We start from the raw sequence: 19,063 nt of genomic DNA, 5'->3' as shown, positions 1-19,063 counted from the left end.
TTCTTACTCAGTCATCCTAAAACACCCTGGTGATTGACATGGCCCCCATTTCAAAACATTACCATGGCGGTGCTTGACATTGGTACGGTGTAATTCATTGAGGAAATTTTGCAACCTGCCGTTCTCCTTAGTCGCCACCCCTGTCAGAGTAAATGAATTGAGTTCAGAGTGTCGGCTAAACACTGTGACCCTAGTGCAGCACACAGCCCAAACGGTAATCATTAGAATTTATACAGGCCCTCGGTGGTAGGAATAGCAATCTCTAATAGCAAGATCCCCATCAACACAACCTGTCATGGAGAGGTCCTTTAAAAAAATAAACCGGAGCCAGAGGGGTTGAGCTTCATTAGTGAAAATACCAGGGCAGGAAAATGAGTTGACCTCTGATAGTGTGGGTGCACAACCCAGGGGCAGGACAAGGATGCCTTTCCAATGACGCGAAGCAGCAATGTCCCTTTCTAATAAAGACATCATTATAGACACAGGGGATAAGGCTGATGAGGGGTTTGCAAATTGGAGGATATTTATTTTGAACTAAGAGCTGTCCCATGGTGTTCATATTTATGTCTTGTAATTGATTTCCACCAGTCAACCTTGGTAGAAGATAGAGGATATTCATATCCATGGTCATCTATTGACTGAGCTCTTTGTCTTAATTAACTTCATTACTGTTTAGTTGTATTTCCCCAGGAGCTAGCACTAAACTAATATCCTTTTCCCCTACTGTAATTATTTTGTTTATGAGATGGCAATGCTTTCTCCTCTTGCAGTGTTTGCATCTTCTGCCTAATGTCTTTGACTAAACCCATTGCCCTCTACCGCTTCTCCTCCTCTTCTCCTCTCCTGTACTTCTCTCCTCCTACCTCTCCTCTTCACCTTCTACACCTACTTCTCTCCTTTAATCTTCCTCTTGTCTTTTCTGCCTTTTTACCTCTTCTTCTCTCCTCCTCTACCTCTTCTTCTCCTCTACCTCTTTTCCTCTCCTCCTCTTCTCAGTCTGTTCTATCCCTTCCTCAGCCGGTCCGGCCCCTCCAGCCTTCTGCTCAGCCTGTCCAGTACTCATCTGTCTCTTACCCACCTCAGCTGCTCTCCGTCTCCCCTAACCAACAATACACTGTGGTACTTGACTTTCATCTCTTTACTCTTCCTTCATTCACCTCCTCCTTCAACCTCAATATTTGGGTTCTATCCCATCTTCCCTCTTATGGCTTGTTTAAAAAAATCTGTAAATGTGTAGTGAACTTAGTACAAAGCCATAGAATCTGTTGATACTTTTTGTAAATACATAGTGAACTTAGTACAAAGCCATAGAATCTGTTGATACTTTTTGTAAATACATAGTGAACTTAGTACAGAGCCAAACTGGTGTTTGCTACTGTAGGTGCCTGAGACTGCTAAATGGGAATATTATAGGGTCATTTTCCAGCTATATGATAGATGACTGTGATTAATAAAATATAGAAATTCTCTACAGCAAAATGAATGGAGCTAATGTTCTGTTCTTGCTATATGCCCACATTAAGTTCTGAATGTAACATGTAGGCTAATATTCATGAAATAATACACACAAGGACAGAATTTCAAACAAGACTTGCAAAAGTTCCTTAATGAACTTATATTCACTAGTGTCAGGCATTGCTTAGCGTTACTTCTCGAAGCTAATCGAATGCAGTTAGTCAATGGTTAGTGTTTTTCCCCCTTAGTAAGACTTAATATGCCAATTAATGCTAAATGGAATCAGTTTTATTTTCATGTGTTATGTATTTCTACCCCACTCCATCCATTGATGCAAATCATGTGTTCCGTTAACCTCTTTCCTGACCTCCCTCTACCAATAAACATCCCTTAATAACTAATTACATTTTTTACATTTGTGGAAGGCTGCTTTGAATAATTAATTTCACAGCAGATGATGGAATTTTATGTTCTATGACTAGCAATGCTGAAAGTCCCTAACCACCCGCCACCCTGTAAAGTAAACCAAACCACACTTAAACAGGTCAGGAGGAATTCAGTTTTAGGGCCTTCAGATTTTTGATTTGCATGGGTGGCTGTATCCAGCAGTAGTCATTCGTTAGTACTAGCCTATAGTTTTCTATAGAAGTCTTTGGGTTTCAGAAAATCGCTATATAAAAGTATGATGTATTATTAATTATATACAATGTTCTGTTGTAGTTCAAGTAGAGCCATTACTGAACTCCCATTATATTAATAAATATATAAAAGACATGTAATAATGTAATGTAGCAATTTAACACGTTTCTGTATGCTCCCACAGCAAAATAACCTGGGAGCCCAGTTCAGCCACATGAGCTTGGCCCGGCAGGTCTCTGGAGAGGGCCCAGGTCGGGACACCCACATTGCCATGTACCCCTCCTCCGTCGTGCTCCAGACCCCCCCTCAGCAGCAGGGCTACATGGTGGCCCCTCCAGTCCAGCCCGTCCCGGCACCCCAGGCCTACAACACCCCCGCCCCTCCGCCTGTCAACCAGCCGGTCTTGCAGCAACAGGGCTACATGCAGCAGCAGGTAGTTTCTGTACATCCGAGCCTAACCTGGTTTACTCCTCTTAGTCTTTACACTATTCTGTTACATTAGTACTAATATACTTTTGTTCCATCTAACTGACTATCTTAATCAATGCCTGGCCAGTATCTTTGTTCCCTCAACTACATGATTGTAATGTTCCATCAATACTATCTGAGAGAGACATGTACAATACATTTGTTCATAAATAGTTTCTCTCTCTACTTAAAATAGCATTTAAATGGCACTTGGTAACTATATACCTCACACCAGCAGAGGTACTGTACTGTATGTTCAGAGACCTCAGAGAGATGGATAGCTGTGTTGGTATTAATGGTATGCCATTTTAGACTGCTCTATCTCTGCCTACAGATGCCAGCATGTTACTGTGCGCCAGGCCAGTACCCCCTGTCCAACCAGCAGTACAGGCCTGTGGGCACAGTGCAGTTCAGCGCCCCACAGAGTCAGCCAATGCCCCCGCCCACACAACAGACAGGTAGGTATCTAGCACAGGCTGAACCAGTAACTCAACCATCCATCTCAGCTGCCAAGTTCTTCTATTAAAAACAGGTGTTACTTTCAGGTGTGTTATTTCTCTGGTGTAATATATGTAATACCATCAGTGGAGTGGTTTGCATTGAAGGTATCTACATGGGGGGTAAAATACCCCATACCACACCTCCTTGTGTGTTTATTTTAATACAGTTAATATCAAGCTGCGGGGAGATGGCTGTTACCGCTCCTCCCTCCCTTTTCACACTTCTTTTCTATTACACTCAGCACTTTCTTCTCTCCGGTTATCTGCTTTTATGGCGGGTACACAATAGGCTAATTTAAGTAAACTGCAGAGGGGAAATTAGACAGTGCCCCTGGGGCAGAGCGAAAAGCTACTGTGTTGGAATGCTTTTCTCTGCAGTTTTGGCCATTGTTTTGCCTTACCCTTTTACCCCATAATAACAATTCCCAATCAAATACACTATTAGCATTGTTTCCCTCCCCCCTCTGTGTATCGCTGAGGCATTATTCACTGGCCTGTCTAGAGAAACAGATGCTCCGCTGCACCACTGAAATCCAGAAGCCAATCTGATCTCTGAAAGGAAATGGGGAATTTTGTTTTAATTACCTGCCAGCCTTTGTACATGCATCTGTCATGCAGGTTGGCAGTGGAGAAAAGGATGGGGATTTCAAATGGGAAAATGATTAAATGATGGTGAATTCCAGCAGGGAAATGTCAGAACGTTTATATGCCTGTGGGTCCAAAGTCAGGTGTTTAGATGGGTTTCCTACCTGGATATCAGCCCTCCAGACTGGGTTAGAACCGAAAGGCCTGTCCTGGATACTGGTGGATCTAGACCCTCCATGGGTGGAACCAGGTATTGGCCCTCCATGGTAAAACCAGAGGCTCAGGATACGGGGCCGGGGCACTGTCTGAGAGGCCTATGATTCTCACAGTGAACCGGTCTCTTTTCCAGCCCCTCACTCTCACCTCTTCAGACAGAACTGTTCGCCAACCACATCCTACCGCTAGTAGTGCTGAGCAATCAGTGCTTTTTGAGGTCGGTTTCAGTTTACAGAATTTTTGTAGACATTTTTAATGAAAGGCAGCAGAAGCACACTGCATTATGCTGTAACACAGAATAAAATAATTAATAAAAGTCCCATGATGGTAGTGACTACCAATTACTGCTTATCACTTATTACCCATCTTTTATTCACATTACTTTAATTTAATTTAATATTTCAGTTGTGTATATTACATTTGTTTTATTTGATTACTTTATTTAATTCCTAGTCATCTCATCTCTAGAGTGGCTGTCTATGCTGTCTGACAAAATCTAAATTTGATTTGTTCATCAAAGTAAATAAGGCATACTTTTGACTGCTGAATACCAACTATTAATCCGTTAGATCATGTATTTTCAGGTAGAGATACAGTGCCTCGCAAAGCAACTGCTCTTTATCCCTCTCCATCATGCGTTGTCTCCGGACAAGTAGGCGTGCAATGGATTATGGTCATTGTAGTTAATTGCTGTGTTTTCTGCGCTAAACCAGTGTTTCTCAACCCTGGTCCTCAAGCACACCTGATTCAACTTGTCAACTAATCATCAGGCTCCCAAGTGGCACAATGGTCTAAGGCACTGCATCTCAGTGCTAGAGGCGTCACTACAGACCCTCGTTCGATTCCAAGCTGTATCGTAACTGCCCGTGATTGGGAGTCCCATAGGGCGGTGCACAATTGGCCCAGTGTCATCCAGGTTAGGGTTTGGTCAGGGTAGGCCGTCATTGTAAATAAGAATTTGTTCTTACCTGACTTGCCTAGTTAAATAAAATAAAAAGTAAGGCCCTTAATGAGTTGAATGAGGTGTGTCTGTCAAGGGTTACAACAGGGGTACTCGAGGACCAGGATTGGGAAACACTGCGCTAAACTATAGAATATTGGCCTGTTGAAACTATAACTCCCTACTACATCGCACAGTTCAGGGTTGATCTGATTTGTCTTTAGAGAATCTGCAATGATATAATTTGCATTGAGCTCGCAAAAAAACCCTGAATGAAATGGAATCCAAATAATTGAACCAATGTTGGACAATAGTTGTTTTAAAAAATGAAAAATAACAGAAATGTTGTTTAATCGCTCGGCACGAACGATTACGCAATAAATCAAACTGCTGTAAAACTCGCACGTTAAAGCCCTCCTGTCTTCTGGGCATTCTTGATTATTGACTATCAAATCAGAAGGCCTTCTGACTTGACTGAGACTTTAAATGCATCTCGCTGTGAATATTTGTGAAGACTCTGTGTATTTAGGTTTTTATCCTCAATGTTCTTGCCATAAAAAGTGCCCTCCATTTTGGTTTTGACTTCTACATCAGGCTTCGACTTTTTTGTGTGCTCCACTTCTATAATTATTTCATAATAAAATCAGATTCTGTTAACATATATTATACTGCTCAATATTAGCTGATTCTGTTAACTATAAAAGGCTTGTGCAAGAGTCTCAACTGCAATTATGAAGACAAAGTATTATATTCATAATTGTTGTAATCATAAAATATTAGCAGAATTCTTAATGTCAGCTGAAACTGGACATTGTCTGTGAACATGTACTATTACTTCTCCACATGTGGTCAAATAAAGCTGAAGGAAAATGTTTTTTGGTGAAAAGAGGGAGGAAGAAAAATGTTGTGGTAGATCTGAGTTGAAGGACACCAGTACCGTCTGAAAACTCCTTTCCCCAGGCGTCTGAGAAAGCCTAGTCCTTTCCCTTATTCTTGTAAGCAAAGATTAAGCTTTTGAACTTGAGAAAGGCAGCGGAAGCCTCAGTTTATCTGCTGTAACAAGGAGAGGGGTGGCGTGCCCGTTTCATCTTATCTGCTATAGCCGCCTGACAGTCAGTACCTTTTTAACCAGGCAGGCAAAACTGTCTGCAAGCAGCAAGCGATTCAATCCTTTTGAGTCCCTATGTCCAGGTTCAGAGTCTGGGTGGTACCATAGTGCAATGCGTCTCCTTTCTCCTCACCTTCCTCTGCTCAGTCAGCTGAAGCAGAGAGTGTTTAATATTATATTCGCTTCATGCTCAGTTTGTAAGTGGAGGCGAGAGAATGGCACTAAAAATAGCGACCAGCCTCTCTCATCGCTTGCCTCTCCTTCATTCCCTGCCGGGGGCCATCCATTCCTTTTGTCCCACTTCTCTTCTCATCTGGACCAAATTGATTGCTGTCGCTCTGGCCAAAAGCCAGGAGAAATTGAAAATTGCCCAGCCCCCCACCTCACTCCCTTCCTCCTTTTTACCTCCTGCAGTTTTCTCCCCTCCATCCCCCCATACCTCTCCTCAGGGCGCCTGCTTTGGAGGGTTTTTCAATGGCGTTCTCAGAGCTTTACACACACTCTGGTAACCTTGACACTGATGTATTTTACCCAGTGAAAAAAAAGAGGATAATTTCTCTAACAAACTCTATGAAGTTTTTTTTCTCTCTCTCTTCTCGTCTCCCATAATCTTACCAGCAGAGGATAAATCCTATTGAAATGACTTGGGCTCTTAAAGGTTGTTTATTCACCGAGCCATTTTAATGTTGACTTCATTGAATCATTGATCATTTTTCAAATAAATAAGCACACAGCCTGTCCTGTGCCAAGGAACTTTGCATTTAATTTCAATGCAAGTCTGCTGAAATCTAAGATCCTCAAGTCATTTGTGTCCACTTTTTGATTGTATCAACTTCAACTTGCTCTCTTTATTTCTCCAGGTTACCAAACTGTGATGCCAAATCAGCCACAGAGCTATCAGAGTATGATTGGAGTGCCACAGAGTCAGAACACTGTCAGTGGCCTGCATAGCAATATGGGAAATCAGATGCAAGGCATGATGGTCCAGTATCCCTCCATGCCATCTTATCAGGTGGGTACTTGGCATTTCACCAACACTAAGTCAGTGTAAGTCTATAATGTCAAAACACAATTGTCAATGATGAACATTATTAAGACGTTAAAAAAAAGTATATTTATTTAAACCTTTATTTAGCCAAGTATCTTGGAAGTTAAGAACCATTCACTTTTACAATAACGATATTGTATATTTTTTGGCATCCCATGTTGACCATGTGTAATTTGGGTCTGTCTTGGCAGGTATCCATGCAGCCCCAAGGCTCACAGGGTGTGCCACAGCAGACATATCAGCAGCCTATCATCATCCCCAACCACAACCAGTCCAACCAGGGGCCCATGCCTGGCTCTGGTGTCCAGGTCTACTACAGTGTTATCACACCCAATCAACAGAACACTATGAGGTTGGACATCATCACCACACTGTTTTAACATGGAAATACCTATACCAATTATTACGCTTATTGTAGACCCATTACATTGTTGAATTCCGGTTCTAAATGTATTCCCAGTTTAACAAAACACCATGTAGGAAATCACAATGTTTTAATGTGAACATACTCTGATTATAGACGAATTACAATATTACAGACCGTTAATATATTCCTTATTTTACAGTGAGACGTTTTTAGTTTTAACCGATAACTAGCCCGTCTCTGTGATGCTTCACACTGGGCTATGCATGGCAAAGAAAGGGGTCACTTTCCACCCCCCTCTTCCCTCCCCCTCATGGGGCCTCTTCTTTAGTAGGCCATGTTCAAGATGATTTATAAGGCCAGATATCTACTGAGTCTTAATATAACATTGCTGGTCCCATGTGGTGAGCTGCTCTCTCTACACCATCCTTCATGCCCAGCCCTCTGGTCCGCTGTGCAGACGCACACTATTCCTCAGGGTGCCGAGCGGAGCGAAGAGCCGACTGTCTCCAGCAGCAGCTGCCTGCCTCTGTGCTTTGGGCTGACGCATCACCCTGCCTCCTGCCTGCCTTCGCTTTGCTTTTATCCTTATTAAATCACAACTGAAATGAGCGAAAGAAGAGCCTGGAAAGCAGAAAACCCAAAGTTCCACACTGCAACCACAATTTGGTTACGGAGACACAGTAAAAAATGATGATTGCCCTTGATTTGTTTTGATTTGGTAGAAAATGAGGTCCGTAGCGATTGCCAGCCTTTACTCGTTTCCGATTGAGGATATTAGTGGTAGTTCTAATGCCCCTGTGTACATTGTTCCACTTCAGTAATTTAGCCCATTTTAAACTGATGAGCCAAATTCTGATTACATTGAGTGAAGCGCTGCCAGAGCTTTGCCTCTCTGCTGCTCAGCTTTAAAAAGTATGTGTGTGTGTTTCTCTCTCTGCAGCTCTTCTGTTGGGTTCTTGCCTCCTGGAACAGAGCAGATGCAGTTCCCTCGGCCGTCCTCTCCCTGCAGCTCCCAGCAGCCCCTCCATCAGGCACAGCAGTGCTCAGGTACACAGCCCAGTCACAGCACAGATCCAGCCTGAGCCACAGCATCCATTACAACCAGGTCTCAACTAGGAATGAAATATCAATCACCGTCAATAAAATTAGCTGCCGTATAGGTCGTCTCTGGAACAAAACCCACAGATCACTAGCTTCCCTGTACGACTTTCTCTTCGCACCCTGTTTTAAACCTTTCTGCTACCTGTACTTTTTTGTTCTTTAATACTCTCTTCAATCCAATCCCCCCTGTGCGAAACACTGGAGTGTAATAGCCTAAAATAACCTTTCACCAAACCCTGGAATTAGAACCCCACTTAACAGAGGCAGGTGTCATCAGGAGAAATTACTTCAGACTGAATTCTCTGGCAATTCAAAATGGATTGAATCGATTCTAAAAGGGTGAGGGGGCACAGACAGGCAGGCAGCATTCTCATCTCCCAGGGCCAAAGCTATAATTATACGGCGTGGCAACAACAAAAGAAAGGTAGTCATGTAGACGCCTTAACACCCTGCCAGCCCCCCCCTCGATTGTTAGCTGTGAAGCGTTAAGGTGCTAATTGAAATGACACTCCAAGTCTTAACGATCTAATTATTGAACAGATATAGGCTGGTAATTAAAAAGTAATTCCTCTGCTGCTTTGTTCCCAGTTATGGCCATCTTAAAAAAGTAAGGGCTTTCATGGGTGTTCTAATTTCAGTTAATGTGAATTTCCTCTCTGTGGCGAAGCCCCTGTGAATCAGTATAGCCATCGTCAGTCACCCCATCTCTCTCTCTCTCCTTTCCATCTCTCCCTCTCTTTTTGTCTTTTCTCCTTGAATATCTAATTAAAATGGAAAGGGAAATGTTCTTTCAAATCCTGAAATTAGATTTTGCTCCGTTCAGAAGTGAGGTGGTAAATGTTTTAATTTCATGCAGGGATTACCAAGTGAAAAATAATTCCCTTCATTTTTTTTTGTGGCAAATACTATCAAATTAAAATATGTATTTTGTTGCGTTCTGTTTATTTTTTTTATCAAATGTTTTTTAAATTTAGTAATAATAGTCAGCAAACATGAATACATACATACAAAATTAAGTTACACCTCCCCCATCCGAATCCCATCCGAGGACCTAAGGTATCAAATTAAATAAACATACATGGATCAAAATAAATGATAGGAAAAGAGAAACTCAAAGCAACACATCACAAAGTGTTTCAGCGGCAAGAACCATTGGTTCAAAGTGACTTCTTTAGCTCCATGAATGCGAGAGGTAGACAGCTCCATATAAATTACATCCAAAAAAGTGAGGATCCATTGCCAGATAGTGTGTGGAGGCTTCCATCATACGGCAATCATTTTCTTTGCAGCCGTTAGGCCAGCAAGAAGAATGTGCCACTGACAAAGAAATGAAGTACAGAGAAATAATTTAAAAGTAAAACGAAAGGAGATGCAGGAATATTTTCGGACATCAGTGGACAAGATCAAAGCTACTTCATCTCAGAATATATACTAAATCAAAATATAAAACGCAACATGTAAAGTGTTGGTCCCATGTTCAATGAACTGAAATAAAAGATCCCGGAAATTTCTCTCAAATTTGGGCACAAATTTGTTTAGATCCCTGTTAGTGAGCATTTCTCCTTTGCCGAGATAATCCATCCACCTGACAGGTGTGTCATATCAAGAAGCTGATTAAACAGCATGCTGGCTACACAGGTGCACCTCGTGTTGTGGACATTAAGGCAACTCTAAAATGTGCAATTTTGTAACACAACACAATACCACAGATGTGTCCATTTTTTAGGGAGTGTACAATTTGGCATGCTGACTGCAGGCAGGAATGTCCACTAAAGCTGTTGCCAGAGAATGTAATGTTCATTTCGCTACCATAAGCCGCCTCCAATGTTGTTTTAGAGAATTTGGCACAACTGCAGACCACGTGTAAACAGGCCAGCCCAAGACCTCCACATCCGGCTCCTTCACCTGCGGGATCATCTAAGGGGGGAAAGTTCTGCTGAGGAGTTTTTTTGTTTGTAAAAACAAACTCATTCTGATTGACTGGGCCTGGTGGGTGATGCCCGCACAATCATGTGAAATTCATATATTAGGGCCTAATTTATTTATTTCAATTGAATTATTTCCTTCAATGAACAAACTCAGTAAAATCTTAAATTGTTACATGTTGTGTTTATATTTTTGTTCAGTAGAGATACGAGGGAATTCCTAAACCATGTGTATAAAGGTAACTGGTTCATTAAGAGGGCACAGTGTACAGGATGCATCATTCAAAATGTTTATATTAAACAGCTTACGAGGAGTTAGATAAGTCCTTAGTACAAAATTATAATGGCATTCTCTTTCTTTAAATGTGGAATTGTGTTTTGGTCCTTAAGCTTCTTAATTTGCAATTTAAATCCCAATAAACTGCATCATATTGCACCAAGACGGGCCTAAATATTTAATATTTTGCCTGGTTTTCTATTACAAGTACAGATTTTTTGGCACACTTTGTTTGAAGACTTTTTTTCTTCAAGCATGAGTTAGCCATATACAGTGGTTTACACCCTGTCAGGATAAGAGCATTATATAGACACTGTTTACTTTTAAACCACTGCCAAAAATCATTAGACAGGCTAAGTGCAGTCAGAACTCTTCTTTTAATAAGGCCAAGTGCAGGTCTAGTAAATTCCCTAAGCCTTCATTGTTGGGCAAACAACTTTAAATGGATGCTTGACGGCTGAAGGTTTTAGATATGATTATGTATTAGTGGTTGGCGCTGTCCTTGGAAAGAAGACACGCTGAAAGTCGCGACCAGACAAGAATAATACGCATATCAACAAACACTTTGTTCAAACATGGAATTTAGTTACTAATAACATATTACATATCAAATGAGTGGAGGTTAACGTCACACAAATAGATTACAAAGGATTCTAACGGTGAGACAGTGAACGTGGACATTTTTATTTTTTCTAATGCACTAATGAAATACAAACAGAAGGAAATAATTTAAGTCACACTGACGTATGCTGATCCTATTGAACTTGATAAATATCTTTAAGGTAAACCTGCTACACACAGGATGAACATAATGGAATTCCCACGTTAACAGGCGGACAAGATGTTTATACACATTAAATCTTTAATTGCCCCTGAGGGGATGAATAAACGTTTATTTAATATGAGATTCTAATGTCTGTCCTTGATGTCTTTGTGCCCCCCTAGGCGTTCCCCCTCCCCCAGGCGGTGGGATGGTGATGATGCAGCTGACGTTGCCCCCCGGCCAGCAACCACGGCCTCACTCGCCCCCGCAGTGGAAACACAGCAAGTACTACAGTCTGGACCACACGAGAGGACAGAAGTCCACAGAGCTCTCCACCCTAGACACCTCACAGGTGAGTGCAGGGACCCAGCTGAGCCTAGAGAGAACCTGCAGATCAAAATATATATATATATATGAACAAAAACAATTTAATTAAAAAAAAATATATATTTATCAGTATCACATGCTGAGTGTAAATGTAGTAATGAGGTTTGGCTTGATGATGTGGACAGTCGTGACCATGGTCTGTAATTTTCTAAGAAGGGAGTATCCCTGAGACGAAATGTAATGGTGTCTGTGAGCTCCGTGTTCACGCACTAACTATCCCCTGTCCTCTCCAACTGTCCGTACAGAGCATTCCCCAGCTGGGCAGTCCCTCAACTTCCCCCGCCCAGTCGCCAACTCCCTCCCACCCACACCACCTAACCAATGTGAAGAGCATCCGTCCAGGCCTCGCCCCCGTACCCATGATGCCCCAGTTCTCCAGACCCTTTATGCCAGGGCAAGGTGAGGGAGACACCCAGTGTTTTTCTACCCAGTCCTGGTGGACCTTCAACCAGATATTTCTACATATTTAATCTATTCCAATTATATAGGAATATGATATCCCAAGGGCTTGCAGTCATTAGTTGACTAGAAGAATCAGGTGTGCTAGTACTAAATTCAACAAATGTGTGGAATGCTCAGGGTCCCTGAGGACAGCTCAGTTGCTCCATCTTTATGGAAAATTTTAACCCTAATGAAATTGAGTCAAACTAAGTGTGTTGTCATCTCTGTGTTTCCCAGGAGATGTGCGGTACCCGTTACTAGGGCAGCCCCTCCAGTACAACCCCCAGATCCGTCCTCCTCTCCACGCTCCACCCATGGTCCCCAACCATCAGGTGAGTCTACACAATACAGATCATCCACTTAAGTTGAAGCTACCTATTGTTTATAGGAGGAATTATGTGGGGATTTCGATATACCCTTCTGAAATGCTTGGCAAAGCCTGGAAACATATCTTTAGTACTGTGCAAATAAAACAAAAGATGAAGTCAAACATTGGTCTCTGATTCTTTTGTTCCTCATTGGTCTTCCAATTGAATCATTATCATTCCGATACCTTAAGCTGGAGTCCAAAGAAAGTATAGTTGCGAGAGATGGTAATCTGAACATGCTTTTGTCCTTCTTTCTGCACCCAGGTACCCATGGGGATGCGGCACAGCGGTGGAGGGGGCAGAGGGAGGAAGCAGACAAGGAAAGCTCTGTCTACAGATCTCAGTGTAGGTGATCCAGGTAATGGTAGGGAACACCCTCTGTCTGTTAGAGGACAGAGATGTGGACCTCCAAGCCTAAAAAAACCCTCATATCTCACTCTTAGATCTATCTTATATTTTTCTTTGATTTGAATTCCCACAGATTTGTACATTGAACAAAACTGATTGCAAATGACGCTAGGGTTAGTCTGTACCATTAACACTAATTGGGTCATGGGCCTAAGGTTGTCTCCAAGTTGGTTTTGACAGTTTCTCTCTTGCTCCCCCCCTCTGGCTGCTCTGTCTCTCGCTGCTCTGTCTCGCTGCTCTGTCTGTGACAGTGAGTGGGCAAGTCCTGGAGGTGACTGACCTGCCGGGAGAGATCAGCAGGACCGAGGCGGACTCTCTGCTAGGTGAGCTCTCCAGAGCCCGGGCTGTAGTCGGATGGCTCCCAGAGCACCACAGCCTCCGAGATTGGCAGTCGGGGGGCTAACGGTGTCCCCCACCCAAACCCATGGTCAAGCCCCTGCTGACCCAGCCTTCGTCTACACCATCCTGGCCATGTTCCCTTCCGGATACACTGCGCAGGACGCCCTCCTCCACCACAATGGCCCCCAAGCCTCCTTCAGACTCACAGTGAGCAGGGGCCACAGACACCCCCTGGAGAGGGCCAGCTCCCAGTAGAGGGCGCTAAGGACCCCTGGCTTGACCTTTCACCCCTCACCAGCACCGCCAGTCACTTCCTGTTGCCATCACTCCCCCCAGCCCCACTCCTCACTAAGTTGGCTTGTTGTTAAGGGTTGTTTTTCCACTAGAGACTTGCTTAGGGGGATTGTGTTGTACTTTGTAATGTTCTTACTAACGATTTGATGAAAAGGAACAAAAGAGCGAAACGTAACACTGATCTGACGTGAACAAACATTTAAAAACCACGATTATTGGAGTTCCAAATATTATAAACCCGTCTGCTCTCTGTTTTGAGAACCGGCCGGAACATATCAAAAGGGCAGTCTGTATTTTTGTTTTATTTTTTAATTTGTTTTATAGTTGAATAGTTGAAATCTTGAGTCAGACCCAAAGCTCATTATTATTCCCCAGCCCAGTTGCAGTGTCTGTCCTGGTTCCGTTTAACTCAACCAAAGCCTCCCCACACCCCAGGGTAGCTGATTATCGGCCACCCTGCCACCAGCCACTTGCCCCATATTGTGGCCAGTACATCATGGAGTCGCCCTTAGCTACACAATGGGTCTCTTGTGCCTTTCTCTTGAGAGTCTACTGATTTATTCTCCAAGAAACACAAAATGACACCCCAGTCAGTCTATTGTTAAATGAAAAGACCTGCCTGCACCTTGTAAATAATTTATATAGGATTGGTAATTAAATATCTCAATCACTTGTCATTTCACAGTGAATGGTCTGTATGTGTTGGTCACAGGCGGGCACAGATGAGTGCAGCAAAGAAAGGCTTTTGTTTGACACACCTAGTTTTTAACTTAATTTAAAAGTCGAGATAAAAATGACACTCCTCCACTGCAACTGCATATTTTAGCAATCCTCTGCTTGGAGGGCCTCTCTCCACCACACTGTTCTCCCTCTTTCTCCTCTCCTCCTACAAGGCCAATGGTTTAAAATCTTTCATTAGGTATTTTTAAATGATATACCTACTGGGTCACTGGGGAAAAAAGACAGTTTGCACATTTATACAACTGAATACACAGTACCCGTCAAAAGTTTGGACACCTACTCATTCAAGGGTTTTACTTTCATTTATTTTTAAAAATATTTTCTACATTGTAGAATAATATTGAAGACATCAAAACTATGAAATAATACATGGAATCATGTAGTAACCAAAAAAGTGTTAAACAAATCAAAATATATTTTAGTTTCTTCAAAGTAGCCAACCTTTGCCTTGATGACAGCGTTGCATTCTCTCAACGAGTTTCACCTGTGGTTCTGTGGTCCAACTCATCCCAAACCATCTCAATTGGGTTGAGGTCGGGTGATTGTGGAGGCCAGGTCATCTGATGCAGCAATCCATCACTCTCCTTGGTCAATTAGCCCTTACACAGCCGGGAGGTGTGTTGGGTCATTGTCCTGTTGAAAAACAAATGATAGTTCCATTAAGCACAAAACCAGATGGGATGGCGTATTGCTGCAGAATGCTGTGGTAGCCATGCTGGTTAAGTGTGCCTTGAATTCTAAATAAATCACCAACAGTGTCACCAGCAAAGCACCATCACACCAACTCCATGCATCACGGTGGGAACCACACATGCGGAGGTCATTCGTTCACCTACTTTGTGTTTCACAAAGACACGGCGTTTGGAACCAAAAATCTCAACTTTTGACTCCAGACCAAAGGACAGCTTTCCATCAGTCTAATGTTCATTGCTTGTGTTTCTTGGCCCAAGCGAGTCTCTTCTTATTGGTGTCCTTTAGTAGTGGTTTCTTTGCAGCAATTCAACCATGAAGGCCTGATTCATACAGTCTCCTCTGAACAGTTGATGTTGAGATGTCTGTTACTTGAACTCTGACGCATTTATTTGGGCTGCAATTTCTGAGGCTGGTAACTCTAGTGAACGTATCTCCTGCAGTAGAGGTAACTGTGGGTCTTCCTTTCCTGTGGCAGTCTTCATGAGAGCCAGTTTCATCATAGCGCTTGATGATTTTTGCGACTGCACTTGAAGGAAATGTTCTGTATTGACTGACTTTCATGTCTTAAAGTAATGGAGTGTCGTTTCTCTTTGCTTATTTGAGTTGTTCTTGACATAATATGGACTTGGTCTTTTACCAAAGAGGGTTATCTTCTGTATACTACCCCTGACCTGTCACAACACAACTGATTGGCTCAGAAGCATTACGAGGGAAAGAAATTCCACAAATTGAGGCACACCTGTTAATTGAAATGCATTCCAGGTACCTAACTCATGAAGCTGGTTGAGAGAATGTTCAAAGCTGTCAAGGCAAAGTGTCGCTACTTTGAATAATCTCATAAAATATATTTTGATTTGTTTAATGCTTTTTTTGGTTACATGATTCCATGTGTTATTTCATAGTTTGTCTTCACTATTATTCTACTATGTAGAAAATAACAAAAATAAAGAAAAACATTGGAATGAGTGTGTCCAAACTTTTGACTGGTACCATATCTTTTGACTGGTACGAGATATATATATTTCCTTTTTATTTCTCTCGAAAGATAAAAATGTGTGGATTCTGAAAGGCTGTTCAGTGCTGGTGCAAGTCATTTTTATTTCAGTTTGAAACCAATAAATGTTTACACCAAAATATGTGCTTTTTCAGATCACAAGAAGTCCTTTGAAATGGATGAGGGTCCTCTGGGTTTCTCTTTCTCTGTCCATCACCGAACCGCTTTGGATGGCCTCTCATGATGTTTAAACTTATGATAAAATCATTATTTTTCATCAACACTAAGTATAGTCCTACCTCAGATGTCAGTGTAAGCAGATAGTGGTTTATTTTGCTATTGGTGGGGATGTGGGTTTTATACTTGGCATTATCTAATTTGGTCTTTGGTTGGTGCTATTCATCTCAATCCAGGTTTTATAGGGTAATTTGTCTGCTACATTAACCTCCCACCAACCTCATCTCACCCAATGCCACACAGTTCCTTCCTCCACTGTCATATTTTTCCTTTCCAATAACAATAAAGCAATTTACCGCAAGAAAAATCTAACCACCTGCCCCATGTCTCATCTAGAGCCTGGGGAAGCTAGTGAAGCCAGAAACCGTTTTAAATGGATGGCTTAATATCTGCGTTATCTGTTATGTGAAGGAGCCTGTTAGGTGTCCGGTCATGGCATTAAGGATCTCCATACTGACAGTGAGATTATTAACAGATAATTAAGCCAACATCTGGAGGACCTAGCTCAGTGTTGCAGCCAAGGCTGGTGAAATGGAGCCTTATTGAGGAAATTCTCTCAGCAATAAATTACCCTCTTTTTCTGCCCAGGGGTTGACGTCTAGCACAGGGATTGATATCAAGCATATTAATGCATTGTGAAGTTATTTCAAGCAGCAAATGTAATATTAATAAATGTTGCTCTATAATGTATACATGCACTGAAGACCATGGAGAATTGATGGTAAGTCTGTACAAAACCAATTGAACAAAGCTGCACTCACTAGCACCTCCAGTATAGTCCCAGACATGCATAAATCATTGAATGAAAGCTGTGAGCAGGGGTATGTTTTCCATGAAAGGAAATTACATACAACCCTGTTCTCTGTGAAAGGTGCTCATAGTTCTTACTGAGAATGGTCCTTTTCTCTGATGTGTAGTGAAGCACCCGGTGCTATGAAACAGCCCTTCCCACTGTTAGACGGGTGACAACCTGCTGCCATTACCCTCTCCACTGTTGTATGACTTGGTCAGCTCAGACACAGTAGGAGTAAAGCTAAAATTAGGGCAGGTTGGAAAGGGCTCCATAGACAGTAGATAAGGTTACAGACAGCTTTAATAGCTGTGCCAATTCGGTTGTATTCCTACTATTAAAATGGGGTGGTGGAGGTTTTCACGCCTTTATTAAACTATAAACACAGAGGGCTTGTTTCCTTGACAGATGAGTCCTAGTCCTGGGCTAAAAAGCACTTTAAATGGAGAATTGCCATTGAACAAGCTTTTTAAGTCCAGGACTAGGCTTTTGGGACAGGAAACTGGCCCTAAGGCCCTGACAGTACAGGTGGTCGTTTTGATTGTTTTAAAACTGATGGTTCAGCAATAAGATAGGGAAAGCATTGTGACCATAGGAATAGGTGCTTGGATAGAGAGGGGTATGCTGAATCTAGGTTGATGTGGGTAAATGTTTGTTCAGGATTTACTTGTTTGAGTATCTGGCATCTGGGGACCACAACCAACCTAAGGAAGAACAAGGTTAGATTGAATTCTCATCTGTCGTTTTGAAAGTAATAAAGACATGGTGACTATCAAATAAGATTTTCTTTATCAACCTGATAAAGAATGCATGTCACTGAAATGCTAATCTTATTGATAGAGAAAGCAAACTAGTGGTGAAAATGTATAGTCTCCCCCCTGCGACACATTGGTCTCGGACTGCAATCGAAGCTAGTGAATTGTTATCATTAGCCCCGCATTGACATGAGTGGGTGACGCTAGGTGGGGGCGGGAGGTCCAGCATAAACACAAACTCACTTTATTGACAACAGCGCTGCTCTGCTCCACGAATTGCAAGAAGTATGAATGCGTTGACTTCTGCAGAGACCATCACAGTAACCATACAGAGCCTTCTAGAGTGTGGGGAAATGATCAATAGGAAAAGCACTGGGATGTTTGACATGCTAAAACAGACATTTTGTGACTATTTGCCTTATGTGAATTTTTTTTCTTCCCGTAAAGAGTAAGAATACAAATAGTGCACGTATTTTAACCCATACTATCTTAATATGGCATTACAAAGTAATGTAGTGGAGGCTGATCTATTAGCACTAATAAAATGCAATGTTCTATTATGTGTTGAGTTTGGTGAGCTACCACACCCGTGTATTTTTTAGAGGGTCTTGTTATTAATCAAAGCTCCATAGTTACAATGCAACAGTAAACATGTCGTCCCCCACAAATGATGCGGAGGGCTCTATATACATGTAGCTCCGCATTGAGATAATTGTTTGACCGTAGGTGGAGGCGATACGTCCTGTATAAACAGAAAATCCCTTCCTTGATAACTTCCTTCACGACAGATAGGGGTATGCTGAAAATACCTCCACGAGTCGCAATAAGTATGATTTACCGGACTACTGCAAAGGATGCATCTCCGTAAATGCTGTAGGGCCAATACAGAAGCCATATTGACCATGAAATACTATTTATGCTTGATCCGACAGTGTGAAAAAAATATTATAATAAAAAAAAATGTTCACCGAAAAATAATATGTTTCTTGCGGGACAAAACTAGTAATTTGCTGAACATCTAATGGGCGTAGTTTATGTCCTTATGGGAAACATGTAGCTCATGAGGGGCTGCTACTTAAGTAGTATCTGTACTTTATGGTTGATATTTTTGACAACTTTTACTTCACAACATTCCGAAAGAAAATAATGTACTTTTTACTCGATACATTTTCCCTGACACCCAAAAGTACTGTTACATGTAGTGTGCCCCTGGCTATCTGTTAT

The 19,063-nt window shown here is 42.1% G+C and overlaps 1 protein-coding gene across 1 annotated transcript in view; it reads left to right on the top strand.

Moving 5' to 3' along the window:
• The window catches only part of LOC110520198 (R3H domain-containing protein 1-like), a 35,365-nt gene extending 19,168 nt beyond the window's left edge, over positions 1-16,197 (top strand). The window contains 12 exon segments of the mRNA XM_090229927.1: positions 997-1,119; positions 2,279-2,527; positions 2,897-3,020; positions 6,772-6,923; positions 7,151-7,311; positions 8,267-8,373; positions 11,575-11,744; positions 12,025-12,178; positions 12,458-12,552; positions 12,853-12,946; positions 13,248-13,394; positions 13,397-16,197. Coding sequence (XP_090086053.1) covers positions 997-1,119; positions 2,279-2,527; positions 2,897-3,020; positions 6,772-6,923; positions 7,151-7,311; positions 8,267-8,373; positions 11,575-11,744; positions 12,025-12,178; positions 12,458-12,552; positions 12,853-12,946; positions 13,248-13,394; positions 13,397-13,590 — 1,770 coding nt within the window. The 3' untranslated portion in view covers positions 13,591-16,197.
• Positions 16,198-19,063: the final 2,866 nt, after the last annotated feature.

The sequence above is a fragment of the Oncorhynchus mykiss genome, chromosome 3 (genome assembly GCF_057628025.1).
Source record: "Oncorhynchus mykiss isolate SJ-2025 chromosome 3, ASM5762802v1, whole genome shotgun sequence".
Classification (NCBI taxonomy): Eukaryota; Metazoa; Chordata; class Actinopteri; order Salmoniformes; family Salmonidae; genus Oncorhynchus; species Oncorhynchus mykiss.
The sequence above is the reverse complement of the archived record's forward strand: the minus strand, read 5'-3'. Positions and strand labels throughout refer to the sequence as shown.